At 33.5% G+C, this 15010-nt stretch overlaps 2 protein-coding genes across 2 annotated transcripts; one reads left to right on the top strand and one right to left on the bottom strand.

Moving 5' to 3' along the window:
• Window positions 1–895: 895 nt before the first annotated feature.
• LOC129896622 (potassium channel SKOR) lies at window positions 896–8432 on the top strand. Its single transcript, XM_055972559.1, has 13 exons — window positions 896–1345; window positions 3406–3630; window positions 3778–3841; window positions 4542–4881; window positions 5459–5754; window positions 5885–5965; window positions 6142–6240; window positions 6321–6542; window positions 6768–6956; window positions 7061–7136; window positions 7228–7522; window positions 7789–7910; window positions 8191–8432. The coding sequence occupies exons 1-13, from the start codon at window positions 1110–1112 to the stop codon at window positions 8430–8432; spliced, it is 2487 nt and encodes an 828-aa protein (XP_055828534.1). The 5' UTR covers window positions 896–1109.
• A 2980-nt stretch (window positions 8433–11412) lies between these two features.
• On the bottom strand, window positions 11413–14777 carry LOC129896612 (F-box/FBD/LRR-repeat protein At1g13570-like). Its single transcript, XM_055972551.1, has 4 exons — window positions 14669–14777; window positions 12431–13233; window positions 12166–12312; window positions 11413–12056 (listed from the first exon to the last, which is right to left on the bottom strand). The coding sequence occupies exons 2-4, from the start codon at window positions 13214–13216 to the stop codon at window positions 11769–11771; spliced, it is 1221 nt and encodes a 406-aa protein (XP_055828526.1). The 5' UTR covers window positions 13217–13233; window positions 14669–14777; the 3' UTR covers window positions 11413–11768.
• Window positions 14778–15010: the final 233 nt, after the last annotated feature.

Here is a 15010-nt window from a genome sequence, read left to right as displayed (position 1 = left end):
TGGTTCTCTCGTAAGTTGTACCCATGCTGCCACGCATTACGTAATTTGTACGTAATTAAATTCAAAAAGTAATACATCATTTTTTTTGTTTCCACCGCTGAAATTGGTATTAGAGTTCGATTAATTTGTATTTACACCGTGTAGGGCCCTTTCAAAGAGTAGTGTTCCCTTTCAAAGATTTTTTCATATCTATGACTCAAATCCGCTCGAGATCTCTAATTAAGAGAAAAACAATCTTATCTCCAACACAACATTTTTTGATAGTCTTATATCATTAGTTATTTTAGCCCATAGATACATTATGCTAATTGTAATATTAAAATAAACTTCTCAAGTTTTCAAAGCGCATAAACCGTTGAACACAGTGGTAGAGCCAGAATTTTAAATAGGAGGGTTCAAAATCTAAATAAATAGACACACGAGTTAGTTGAAAGGGGTTCGACATTTAGTTTATATACATAAAAAAATATTTTATTCATATATAAATAGTATAATTTTTCGTCGAAGGAAGTCCGAACGCCTTGACCGCCACTGGTTGAACACACGTGATGTCACATTTTTCTATATATAAACTTAGGTGTGTGATTATCGTTAATTATTTATCAAAATTTATCATAATTATTATTAGATATACGAATTTTCTACTTGACATATCATCATATATAAATAAGCAAAATGAATAATTGATAATTAAAATATATTTTGATAAATAGCTCATAATAATTTAGATAGAAACTCAAAACAGTTAGAAAATCTAAAAAATTGTGGTAGAGTTTTTGATTTGCATTATAAATAGCCATCCACCTCTTTATCAAGTATCAACAGTTTATCAAATATATATCTTTACAAATAGCGGAGCTTTAGTGCACCGGGCTGGCTGCCTTTATAAATTATTCTCCAAGCCTGAACTTTCTCGTGAAAACTCATCTTCTTTCTCAATTTTCTCATTCGTGGTCGAAAAATCGATCGAACTATTCGAGAAAAAACTCCGTTTAATACAATATATACAAATCCAATTAATCAAACAAATTACATTCGAAAACTTCAAATTTCAAATTTCAAATTTCACATTACGAGAGAGTATATTGGTATTGAATTGATTAATTAATATGACGAGAGCAGAGGAAGTATTGGAGATGGACATTAATGGAGATCGAGCAGAGTATGAAGTAGAAGATGTGAGAGATAAGATTGAATCTTCTAGAGGAAGTCGATTTCAACTCATCGAAAACGATCTCGTCGGAGTTGATTTGTTTACTCGCCGGAGAAGAAAAATTAGCCGGCAAAGTGTATTCAACGGACTTAAGGATCTCTCTCAAGGCTTCGTTATTCATCCTGAAAACAGGTCCGTTCAACTAACTCTCTCCCTCTACAGTGCGCTTAACTTTCTCTCTCTACTGTAATGCTACAATGGCGAAAACGCGAGAGATTTTTACTTTTTTTTTTAAAAAAAAAAATTAAAAATCTCTTTTTATGCTTATGAAATTAGAGTCGTGAATTAGAAGAAAAAACCGTTATTTAACTACTTTTTGAGAATAATTCGTACTTACTATATATAGACAATTATCTGCAACGAGGTTTTCAGATAATTCAGTTTACCAATTTTTTAAAAAAGTCTCCGGCTTTAATTTTATGTCATTCAATTTTGAATGTACACAAATAAATATTTAAATTTGTATAAATTAAACAAATAGACATATAATGCATCCTACGCGGTGTTCTACGTGGCAATTCACGTCTTACATGGTGGCCTACATGGACATGCGTGTCTACTTGTTCAATTTTATACAAGTTTAAGTGTCTTCTTATTACATGCCCGAAGTTATAGGGTCAGTTGAAGTCAAATTAAAAGGCACGTTTATATATTATGATTTAATTTATTAAGTAAATCCATTACATGCATTATATATATATATATATATTCTTTTTATTTTAATTTATGCATTTTACTTTCCTTACTCCTAATTTTGAAAATAAATTCTTAAATTTTAGGGAGATAAAGCATCATTTCTGAAGAATACGTGGCGTCTAATTATGTTTTGGAGGAAATTACTAAGTAATTGGTTTAGGAAAAACGTTTACGTTTACGTTTACTTTACATATTAGGTTTCTATAAGTAGCAAACAAATATTGACCACATGAACAATTTTGCGTGGCTATTTTAGAACATTTGATCGGGAAACAAAATTATATTATTAGGTATGGCACTAATTAATCACTTATATGATTAGTTGAATAACTAATATCACTATTTTTATGGTCGAATTCGTTAAAAATTGGCTTGTCGAAAACAAATAGTAAATCTATATATATAGTAGCTCTTTCTATTCTACATAATCATCAGCAGACCTATCATGTTAACTGAAAGTAACCGTTGTAAATTGTCATCTTCTAAATTTATCACCTAATAATCAGACCTTTTTAAAAATAGTTGTACTAGAAATTTGGTGAGATATGATGGGTTGAAAATACCACCCATCATTCCGTCGTCTTTAATTAAAAATTTCTGATTCGATTTTAAAAATTAAAAAAATTATTAATATGGACGTGTTCCCCTATTTAATGAAACTTCATGATGAGAATTGGGATTAGTAGAGATTCCAAAATGAATATTAAACAACGGATGGAAAAAAGGGGGTGAAGCTAGCGGGCCCAAGGAGATTCATCACTTGAAAATACACTATTTTTAAGTATATATACTAGATGTGAAAGCTTCTTGACTTCTTCGTATGTTTATTTTTTTTATATTTATTTCGACTCTGTTTATGAAAATTCTCACACCACCAACAATAACATACCACTATTGTAATCTCACAAGTTGAGTTTGAGGAGGGTGGTGTGTACGCAACTTTATCTCTACCTTATGAAGGTAGAGAAATTGTTTCCGATGGACCCTCGTTCAAGTAAAACACAAAAATTAGGACTAATTTATGAAGTTTCTAAAAGAAGCAACAGTTTTTTTTTACTATATCTTACTAATTATTCAAGATGCATAAATAATATACTAACTAAGTTGGCTTAATATATAATTATTCAAGACATAACTATCATCTGCAAAAATATTTGGTGATTAGTTTTTATTTGTCTAAATATTGGTGGACATAGTTTTTCGATAACTGTGTTGATGAAGAAATAGTTAAAGTGCACATGCACAAGCTGAACATGCCACCGTCATCATTAAAAATGACCTCCGCATAAGCAATTACACTAACTTTTGTTTGATCGAGCATAAGTTCTAGTTATAATGTGCTCATAAGTCAGTACTAACCAACTTCCACATAGTGCAACCTTATTACCTATTCATTCCATTTATTTTCGCGCCCTTTCATAACAAACTTCTTGTGTTTTAAAATTTCTATACTTTCAAGATTATGTGCGAAGATGAACAATCAAAATTTGATGCAGGTGGTACCGTATGTGGGAAAATTTCATCCTTATTTGGTCAATATATTCATCATTTTTCACACCAATGGAGTTTGCTTTCTTCAATGGATTACCAAGGAAACTATTTCTCTTAGACATTTGTGGTCAAATTGTTTTTCTTGTGGATATAGTCATCCAATTCTTTGTTGCATATAGAGATAGTCAGACATACAAGATGGTTTACAAACGAACCCCTATCGCTCTTCGGTTAGTCTCCTTTTCGCTCCTACTTTTCACTTTGCCAACAAAAAGTTAACTCGAATTTTCCATAAGAAGGGCATACAGAGAGTTATAATGGATGAGGATTTACAATATGTATGTAAAGTGTAGCTGAGTTCTCTTTGGTTTTTGCAGGTACTTAAAATCTCATTTCATTATGGATTTTCTTGGTTGCATGCCCTGGGATATAATCTATAAGGTACATCGTTTCATTTCCTATGGCAATGTTTAACTTGATATGGAGTTCAAGATGCCAACCTTTTTGCCGTATTGTATAAGTGGTAGTGAAAGAAAATATAGATGTAATGTTTGAGAACGCATCAAAAAGGAAAGAGTGTCATATATGTTGAAAATGGAGGGTTATCTCCCCCTTTAAAAACCTTATTTTTGATTTCTAGCATGACTAATGTGTTTCTGACTCTTGATTTCATCTGAAACTTAAAATGGAGAAAGTTTCTTGAAAGCCATAATACCCCTGACTTAATCAATTGCATCCAATTTTCATACTTCCTCCGTCCAATTTATGTTAGGATGTTTGACTGAGCACATGTTTTTTTTTAAATAAAAAAGGACTTCTGAAACCTGTGGCTATAAATATGGCACGGTTATTACTGAGGCTAAAAATCACCCCGTTAAGAGTAAAATGTGAAGTTTATAAGTTAAATTGCTTTTGAATATTGAAAGACGTCATTCTTTTTTAAGACGGGCTAAAATGGAAAGAATGTCAAATAAATTGCGACCCATGAGGTAATGTGTTGTTTCCCACCAAAATTCCTTGAGAAAATGGAAGTATTATGGTGGAAGCATGTTGAATTAACAGTTATTTTGTCCATTCTTCCTCATTTCTACATATTTCTTAGCTCTTTTAACCACAATGCTGGACAATTTGAATTAATCAGGCTGTTGACAGCAAAGAGGAAGTGAGATACCTCTTATGGATTCGGTTGAGCAGGGCGCGTAGAATTACTTACTTTTTCCAGAAGATGGAGAAAGATATTCGGATCAATTACCTCTTCACGAGGATTGTAAAACTTATCACTGTAGAACTCTACTGCACGCATACAGCAGCCTGCATCTTTTACTATTTGGCGACTACACTGTCTGAACAGCAAGAAGGTTACACATGGATTGGTAGTTTGAAATTGGGAGATTACAGTTATTCAAACTTTAGAGATATTGATCTTTGGACGCGATACATTACTTCAATGTATTTTGCCATTGTTACTATGGCAACTGTTGGTAAGTTTATTCCCCCTGCATTTCAAGTGCTCGTCTTTAAAGGTCAATTTCAATGTTGTTTCGTGTGCATATTTCATTGGCATAATACATAAATATGCCCTTTAACTTGACATCATTTCACGTTTATGCCCTCTAACTTTGGGTGTGAACAAGTAGACACTTAAACTTGTATAAAATTGAATAAGCAAACACACGTCCTATGTGGCACAATACACGTAGGATGCCACACAGGACACAAAATTGCTATGTAGGATGCCATGTCGGACGAATGTGTCTATTTTTTCAAGTTTGATAGTTAAAATGTCTACTTGTGCACTAGTAAATTTAGAGTTCATAATTGTCAGCTGAAGCCAAGGGTCATATTTATGTATTATGTCTATTTCATTCTTTTGGATGTTTGAAAGAGGATACTAGTGATGTTTGTGGAATCTATATAACACGAGTTGTTAGAGATTGATTTACTTTAGTTAGCACTCGTTCTTGCAAAGTTTAACACATAATCTTCTCATTTTTTTAGAGGATTTCTATAGCAATTTCATCTTACTAATAATTTGAGATATCTATTTTTATCTTACAGGTTATGGAGATATACATGCTGTCAATTTGAGGGAAATGATATTTGTCATGATTTACGTCTCTTTTGATATGATTCTTAGTGCTTATTTGATCGGTAACATGACAGCTCTAATTGTGAAAGGATCAAAAACTGAACGATACAGGGATAAGATGACGGATCTATTGAAATATATGAACAGAAATAGACTCGGAAGGGACATTCGTAATCAAATAAAAGGTCACTTGCGATTACAATATGAAAGCGCTTACACTGATGCAGCTGTTCTCCAAGACATTCCAATCTCTATCCGAGCCAAGGTAAGACAATGTGCTGTTTTCTTCATAGTCAATGAGTTTGAGATTATCTAGGAACTTTCACTATTAGTGCCGATGCTTGTTATATTCCGTTGGTAGTTCCATGACAAACAATTCCAACTTTTTTTTGCAGATTTCCCAGAATTTATATCAGTCTTACATAGAAAATGTTCCTCTTTTTAAGGGTTGTTCCTCGGAATTCATAAGTCAAGTTGTAAGTAACTTCTTTTGCGATTGCTCATTTGCAGAACATTCATTGCTTGTTCCCTTTGAAATGCAAGGCTTCTTCAGATATTTCTGTTTGCTTTTGAGTTTGACCGGGACACAATTTCAATAAAAGAAAACTACTGAGCGTGTAGTACTGATTTTGGATACGATTAATTTTTGCAGGTAACTCGAGTCCATGAGGAGTTTTTTCTCCCTGGAGAAGTGATAATGGAACAAGGCAATGTAGTAGACCAGCTTTATTTTGTCTGTCACGGTGTTCTGGTAAGTTGTTCTACTTGATTTTGGTTTTAAGTTTTCCTAATAAGGCAAGAGTACTCATTGTAATTTTTGAAAAAATCCAGGAGGAGGTCGGTATAGCAAAAGACGGATCAGAAGAAACAGTGTCACTTCTTGAGCCTAACAGCTCATTCGGAGACATTTCCATTGTTTGCAACATTCCTCAACCATATACAGTTCGCGTTTGTGAACTATGCAGGCTTTTACGTATCGATAAGCAGTCATTTTCCAATATTCTGGAGATTTATTTTCATGATGGAAGAAAAATATTGAGTAATTTACTACAGGTAAGGGAAATGAGACTCAACCTTTTTACTGCAAATTTAGAAGCCGTTTTCTTTCACTCGTATAACTATCTGGGTTAGTTTATCAAAAGACGGGAGCAATTTACTTATGATATACTTAGTTGACATTCATAAAAAACATATAATGAATTATGAGTTCAAACCATCCTAGGTCATCTACCCTTCTTTTTCTGTGTTGGTATGAGTCTAAATAGTATTGAATGACAGGGAAAAGAATCTAATCTCCGCGTGAAGCAACTAGAGTCGGATATTGCACTCCATATAGGAAAGCATGAGGCAGAGCTTGCTTTGAAAGTGAATAGTGCAGCTTATCATGGTGATTTACACCAGCTGAAAAGTCTAATTCGAGCTGGAGCTGATCCAAACAAGAAAGATTACGACGGAAGATCACCTCTGGTATGAGTTTATTCAAATAAATATATACAATACAAATGATTCTGAAAGAATATTGAAGTTCAAAGATTGCAAATTTCTCCTAATCAACGTGTGTTTTTTAACAGCATCTTGCAGCATCGAGAGGCTATGAAGATATATCTCTTTTTCTCGTCCAAGAAGGTGTTGATATCAATGCTCCAGGTATATTTCTTATGCGAGTCTGCTTCACCTGCAACTTGTACTTGTTCATGCAAATGTTCATTGTTACTTAATGTTGATATTTACCATATAGATAAATTTGGCAACACACCTCTGCTTGAAGCAATCAAGAGTGGACATGATCGCGTTGCTTCATTACTTGTTAAGGAAGGGGCCTTGTTGAACATTGAAAATGCTGGTAGCTTCCTGTGCATGGTGATAGCAAAGGGGGATTCAGATTTACTACGAAGGCTATTGTCAAACGGTGTTGATCCAAACACCAAAGACTATGATCAACGAACGCCACTTCATGTTGCTGCTACTCAAGGGCAATACTCAATGGCAAAGTTGCTTTTGGGAGCTGGTGCTTCTGTTTTCTCAAAGGATAGGTACAATATAATCTTTAATGATATCTTATCGAACTAACTTCTTGAATGAAACATTATGGTAGCTGATGATGACATGAGTTGAACTTAAATGAAGAACCCAATCAGTAAGGAATCATATGGCCGACCTCAACTTGTTAATTAGTACTACCACATAGTTGTTGTTGTTGTTTAAACATCATGGTAGCTCATGTTGAAATTCGACATTGTATAAGCAGAGTATTGTGCACGTCTACTAAATATTTGTTGAATCTTTTGTCATGTTTCAGATGGGGAAATACTCCAGTTGATGAAGCTAGAGTAAGTGGAAACAAGCAAATGATCAGTCTTTTAGAAGAAGCAAAATCAGCTCAATTATCTGAATTCCCTGATGTTCCACATGAGATCTCAGGTATTTCTTGAACAACCCTGTCATCACATTCAACCGAAAACCTCATAAGTTGCTACGTGTAAATCGAATCAAAGATTTGAACTTTATAGGTTCGAGATGCCAAGGTTCAAAGTTTATAACTTTTAGATATTCAGTATATTTCTTTAAGACATATACAAGGTCTAAGCAAAAGTTACTGGATGTTGGATATATTATATACTTCTAACAATCCTCAACGTAATGATATAGTCTACTTGGTAATCATTTCTTGTAGCTTGACATTGTTTTGGTAAAATGACAGACAAATTGCGTCCGAGGAAATGCACTGTGTTTCCTTTCCATCCATGGGAGTCTAAAGATTCGAGAAAACTTGGTGTTGTCCTGTGGGTACCTGAGACGATTGAGGAGCTTGTTACAAAAGCGTCAGAACAACTCGATTTCCCATCAGGTTCTTGTATATTATCAGAAGATGCTGGTAAAATTTTTGATATAGATATGATTGTTGATGGTCAAAAATTGTACTTGATCAATGAATCAACTTGAGTTTTCCTTTTTCTTCATGTAATTCTTGTTGTATCTCTTGTATATAGCTTTGGTTGTGTTTGTAAATATTTGTTCCACTAAAATGAAGATGAATAAAACTCTCTTCAAGTTGTAGTTCTGATTCTCACATTATATCGTATACGTTTTATTTGCTCGAACTCTTCAAAAGTGATGACGGGCTCACATTATATTGTATACGTTTTATGTTGCTCGAACTCTTCAAAAGTGATAACGGGCTCATGTCTGATCCTCCTAAAGTACATACATTTTTTAGAGGATCTGACATGAGTACAACAACATTTTTAAAGAGCTCAAGCAATATTGTCTACAATAGGTTCTTTCAGAAGTGAGCATCCACCTATTAAGGATGATCATGTTGTACTAGCACAAATCATTTTAGTATGATAATGGTATAGTATTATTAAAAATTGAAAATTCAATTTATCGAACCAAAGTTTTTAATATCGTATCATGCCGACCCCTAATATTAGGTACGAGTTCAGACAAACTAAATAACTTTTGCTTATATCTTCAATTTGTGATCTCAATAACTAAAATGAGCTAGGAGTATAATTTTCAAAGTCTAATATTCTCGAATTTCGACGCGTAAATATATATAAGTATGCCAAACTGCAAAAGGAAGCTTCTAATCTCCTTGTTGAGGTCTACGCATTGAGTCGACATGATTGTGACTTGATCAAATTATTCCAAACACATGGTTTGAAATTTGTGACACCTCTAAAAACTTCTTCACAATCGATGATTACTCTGATTATACTAATTTATTAGGAATTTATGATCCATTTTATGATAATTTAGTCTAACATTATGTAAAAAACACATATTATGTATTATTGGATTGATGTAAACACGAAAAATGAATTAGAGAATTATATAAATTTTATGATTTTCACTTATATGCATATGGTTGTGGTCAATGAAGTGGCCTGAAGGTAATCTCGAGTCATTTGTCCAAGCCTTTGATGGATAAGGTTCTGAGTACCGTACTAGTGATAGATAATAAGTACCTTGTGAAATTAATTGATGATCCTAACACTCCACTTATTAAAAAACTACACTTCATATGGATATGCTTTAAAATAGCTAGCTAGTAGTCCCCAACGGAGGCAAAAACACTCAGTAACTTCTTCTCATCTATTATATTCAATCCTCGGTGGACAAAGTTGTCCGATACTATGCTGATGGAAGATATAAGCTAATCGACATGCGCGCAAACTGTTTGGACTCTATGATTATAAAAAAAAAAAAAAAGAGGGTAAATAATCTCAAGCCCCTTTGATATGTTGAACTTGCTGAAAATGCTTTTGAGCTGCTATATTACTAGCATTTGCTGTATCTTCATTGATTTCCCTATCAATTACTTGTGTATCATTCTCATGATTTTCATTAATAAAGCTCTCATGACAAAGAAATTTGGAAAGGGTGTTCATAACACAACCCAAAATTGGAATTCTTGAAAGAACATATGCAGTTTGTTGTAGATTCATGGTAATTTTACTCACTTGATGGAAATTTGTAAAATGGTATTGAATGAAGAATTAAGGCAAGTGATTGAATACGGTGAAGAAGTTTGGATTAATTTATAGATGTAATTATTAGTGGGACTAAAAAAGTTTGAAAGCTTAGTCCACTAGTTTTCTTAATTTTCTTGGCACCCAAGTCCAACTTACTTTTGACTTTTCAACCCTTTTTGTTTTGGTATGGAGAATAATGATGGCCACATCAGATGATAACGTTTAATTCTTATTTAATATTTTGCTTTATCTTATAAATAAAATACTAAACTGTCATCTAATATTTGTTATTCTTGCAAATTTAGAGCATCGAGCGTCATTTGAAACTTTCTCATAAGTTTTTCAATTTACTTCAAGATATTTAAACAATGATCTAGAAGATCCATCCATAAGTAGCAAGAAAAATTAAATAAAATTTATTTACTAATCATATATCTAAAAAGGCATAATTGATAAAAAAAGTACACCTTCAAAGATAATAGAAAGGTGCATACTAATTGGGAATGAATTAAGAATTTAAAATTTAAGATTCTTACGGTAACTTCTACTCCGTGGATGTGTCCCAAGTTATATGACACACTTTTCTTTCTTTTTTAGTCAGTTAAAAAAAACATATTCCTATATTTAATAACAATTTAATTTTAAAATATATATTTTATTTTTAATATAATAATTTATAATCACAAATATCTATAATTTATTTTATATCATTAATTTTAAAAAATATATTTTTTATTATTTCTTAATCTTTATGTACAGTCAAACAACATTATGAGACTGAGAAAATAATTAATAATATAATATAATAATTACCAGATTCAAAAGATAAAAAGTCGAATTGAGGTGGCTACCAATATCTTTCTTCCCAAGAATAAAACAAGAGGTAAGAAATTGGGACGTGGTAACTTGGGTACGAAGCAATTTAAGCAAAAATAATTAAATAATGGACTATGCTTTCGAATTTAAATTTAAAAAATGGGGAGGAATTTTTTGGTCGATAAGAACATGATATGATACACTTTTTAAAAGTAAAAATGATCTTTAATTAAAAGTGAAATGATTCCGTGACCATTTCAACAATAAATTAATTCAGATGGAGTTGAGATTTTTCACCAACTGTTTTGAAGATAAAAATAACCTTTAGCAAAAATATAGTCGTATAGTCATGTGATCAAGAAGGTCATAAATTCAACCTGTGAATTGAGCTCAAAATACATATAGATTCTAAATAAATAATTGAACTCTCATGTCAATCTAAATAATCATATTGAAATGATAAAATCTCCATGTCAAACATCCAATAAATAACATATTACCAACCAGAGATCCGATGGAACATTTGTTCCCATCTTAATCAAAAATCTTGAATTTGAACCACGAGCAAACAAAAAATACACGAATCCAAATTAGCAAAGTTAGTGGGTACTCAATGATTAAAACCAAAATAAAAGAACAAATAACATAACTATATTTATTATAAAAAGAAGCTGCATAACACTGTAGATTTAAAGGAAAATCAATGGTAATGTCTTTTAGTTCTTCAACAATGGAGCATGAAAAGTGCAGAGCTCTACCTCCATTTGTTGAGTCTGAAAGAACCATTAGAAAGAGCGTAACTCGCGCTTTGGAGGCTAACAAACCTACGTAGACTAGGGGTACGACCCAAAACCGAGTCATTACACAAAGTGTAAACAACAAACACACCTCAGATAACATTGAAAATAAACAATCAGAGTGTAGATTCATATCCAAGTCACAGAACTCTTTATCAAGCAAAAAGCATCCATATCCAGACTCATTTTCATTTCCTTTCTAGTTGACATTCAACTTCAGCTTTACCTGATGCTCGCTGAAATGTTGTTAAATCAGCGAGTATCTTAACACCTTTTTCATCGTCTACCCATTGAAGATCTGGCTCGATTATCATTTTCACCAGCATAGGAGAGTTGGCCAATAGAAGCTTGATAAGCATCATGTCAAGCTTTGTGCCTATTATTCCCACAACCTTAACCGTGTTTAGGTAATTTAATGTCACATCTGAGAAGCTCGCAGAAGCTTCATGAACTTTATTATCTGATTCTATAGATACCTAAGAAAGATTAAGAAGGTTGAAGATCTAATGAGTATGAAAATAAGTCCCCGTTACGTATGAACAGAAGATACAAACGACAAAAGAGAAGCATAAACATCATAATAACCTCCATTTCAAGATGTTGTAAACATGGGGAGCTTCGTATCAAGCAAAGAGCGCATGAAAGATCAGCTAATTCATCCATTGATACGTAAAGACGTTTAAGATTGTTAAGAGTACAGGAAAGTCTTCTTGGTACTACAGCAGCCAAGAACTACCAAGAAAATAAAAAATCAGGATGACTTGAAGCCCAACAGATGATGAAAATGTAAATATACCAATTTTAATGATACTGCATCGGCATTACAATGAAGTTGTGAAGCAAAATTTACCTGGAAACTTCCATAATCCAAGTGGAGATGCTCAAGAGCAAGATGTGACTGAAAAAATTTGTCGAGATCACATTTTTCTGATTCCTCAAAACATTCTCCACAGAAAATAGAGAGTTTCGCAAGATGCGGAGTATTTTTTAAGGAGAGATATTTTATACAGCCTAAGAAGTCGAAGGATCTCAACTTGGGAGCTCTAATTTCAAGGTGGTTCATGGAATCAAAGAATTTCAACACTAGCTTCTCAAGCAACGGGCTAGAAGAGATTAAACTTTCTAGAGATCTTGAAGAAACTGAGACATGACACAGCTCCAGGCTAATTAACCTATTAAATCCTACGAAGGCCGGTGGAGGACATATTTGACAATTTTGGAGGGTCAAGTGACTCAACTGCAAACACGTGAAAAATGAGGATGGCAGTTTGAGTCGGTTCCACTCTGAAAATTGAAGAACGAGATGCTGAATGCCTTTCCTAGAGAGGAAATGTATCAAGCTGCAAATTTTAGGATACTTTTTCAGCTTAGACATGGAAAGGGTGAATTGAGTAATCGGTCCTGGATGAAGGGTCAAAATGTTGTACATAATGGTTGTAAACTTAATAGAAGGGGATAGTAAGTTATCTGTAGTCTTCCAAAGTTCATCATCAAGCGTCAAGTGTGGAAGTTTGCACCACTTGTACCTCCATTTCTTCGATAAGATGCTTGTCCTCACAGCATCTCGCAAAGGCAAAGGCATCAGAATGGCATTGATAACATTCTCTGGTAAATCGGTAATCTCAGGAGGCATCATACAACACCAGTAGTAATCTGCAGAAAATAAACAAGAACACAAAGGTAAGTAATCTCCAAATTATTTGGATATACTAAACAGACAACAGTGATCCATATTCTCTTAGTATTGATGAATTGCATTCTTTAGAGCAAGAATACCTTTCCATAAAAACTTCAAGAATACAGGGGATTATACAGATTTGTTATTGGAAAGGAAAAGTCAAACAATACACAAGAGAACCACAGAATCTTTTGCTGCTAATAAGCTTCTCAGCGGACATCTATAGCTACACCGTAAGGAGAAAAGTTCCACAGTTTTAGCTGGATGTGACATCAAATCAGCTACATCTAGATTTCCGATCACCTAACACTTACATTAGTATTAACTAAATATCAGGTTAAATTCTATTATATATTACCAATAAAGTAAATGTACCATAACTCAGCTCACCTAAAAGAAGTTAAAAGAAAATTTTCAGCTTACCAAGACCTAAGATTTTTGGTGAAGGGAGATCAAAAAGGTGGAGTTACCTTTTTCCCATATTGTTGCCAACTGACCTTATCTAAGTACTTTTGCCTAGGGTCTGTTTCATTCTTTAACTCACCCAAGGATGTGGCCTATCGGTTAATGAAGATGGGATGGAAACCATAGGAGACTAGGTTCAAATCTAGATTTAGGTGATTTCAATAGAGTTTGCAAGTGCCAAAGAAATAGTCAAGGCAACAAAGCTAGCCAAGGCACCACCGTTTTAAGACGGGAAAAGTAACTCCCTGTCTCGTTTCTAAAATAAAGATCAATTTTTTTTTGGTAATCCAAATCCCCACTCCATACTATAGTCTTGGTGTTTTTGTAATCCAAGAATTTTCCATATTTTTTTCTTTAGATGGTGGTGTTCGTGCAAGATTAGGCACATCTCCACTCTTTCACTCACCACCCACAAGTACTGGGTAACTCTGTCCACCCACCCAACCCACCAACCAGAACCCACAACCCACAAATATCGGGTAGCTCCCTGTCTCATTTCTAAAATAAAGATTCAATTTTTTTTGGTAATCCAATTCCCCACTCCATACAATAAATAGTCTTGGTATTTTTGCAATCCAATAATTTTTCATGTTATTTCTTTAAATGGTGGTGTTTGGACTAGCTTAGGCACATCTCGACTATTCCACCCACACCCCACAACCCAACCCACAACCCCTCATTTCTCAACCCACAACTCACAAGCACCGGGTAACTCTCTCCACCCAATCATTGACTCTTTTTTTAATTAGAATTTTCCATATAGTAATTCTCTATAATCATTTGCTTCAATAAAGATTCTTTCTTTAAGTCATTTTTATTTTTACTGACTTAAAAGAAAGAACACAAGAACAAACCTAAGAGAAACCAACAACTAAAACAAAAGATAAAAGTCCTAATTTTTCTGATATAAAAGAACACAACAAACACATAAACATCTAAGCTTACCAATCAAGAAGATTGCTAATGATGGAAAATCCAAAAAAGATTGAATCTTTGCCTCTCTTCTCAAAAACCCTTGTGACTACTCCTCTTCTTTAGCTCTTTTAGGGCAATACTTTTCTACTTTTTTCTGAGTAATTTGGGGGAGAAAGAGAAAGGGCGATAAAGAAGTGACTTTAATTTTAAGCCACGTGTCCATGCATGGTAAATTTACACTTTTAGCCTTATTTTGTGCTCCCTTTTTATTTTTGTGTGCCTACTGTCTCGCAACCAAAATTTATATTCCGACGAAATTCGCCATTGTCGCCGGCGGAACTTCCGATTTCGAGTCTTGAGGTAAAGTTATTA

The sequence above is a fragment of the Solanum dulcamara genome, chromosome 1 (genome assembly GCF_947179165.1).
Source record: "Solanum dulcamara chromosome 1, daSolDulc1.2, whole genome shotgun sequence".
NCBI classification, from domain to species: domain Eukaryota; kingdom Viridiplantae; phylum Streptophyta; class Magnoliopsida; order Solanales; family Solanaceae; genus Solanum; species Solanum dulcamara.
The sequence above is the reverse complement of the archived record's forward strand: the minus strand, read 5'-3'. Positions and strand labels throughout refer to the sequence as shown.

Coding starts and splice junctions, on each gene's coding strand:
- LOC129896622 (XM_055972559.1), top strand. CDS start 1,110: ATGACGAGAGCAGAGGAAGTATTGGAGATGGACATTAATGGAGATCGA. Junction 6,957..7,060: donor ACGACGGAAGATCACCTCTG/GTATGAGTTTAT, acceptor GTTTTTTAACAG/CATCTTGCAGCATCGAGAGG. Junction 7,523..7,788: donor TCTGTTTTCTCAAAGGATAG/GTACAATATAAT, acceptor GTCATGTTTCAG/ATGGGGAAATACTCCAGTTG.
- LOC129896612 (XM_055972551.1), bottom strand. CDS start 13,216: ATGATGCCTCCTGAGATTACCGATTTACCAGAGAATGTTATCAATGCC. Junction 12,313..12,430: donor TGGATTATGGAAGTTTCCAG/GTAAATTTTGCT, acceptor TTTTCTTGGTAG/TTCTTGGCTGCTGTAGTACC. Junction 12,057..12,165: donor TACAACATCTTGAAATGGAG/GTTATTATGATG, acceptor AATCTTTCTTAG/GTATCTATAGAATCAGATAA.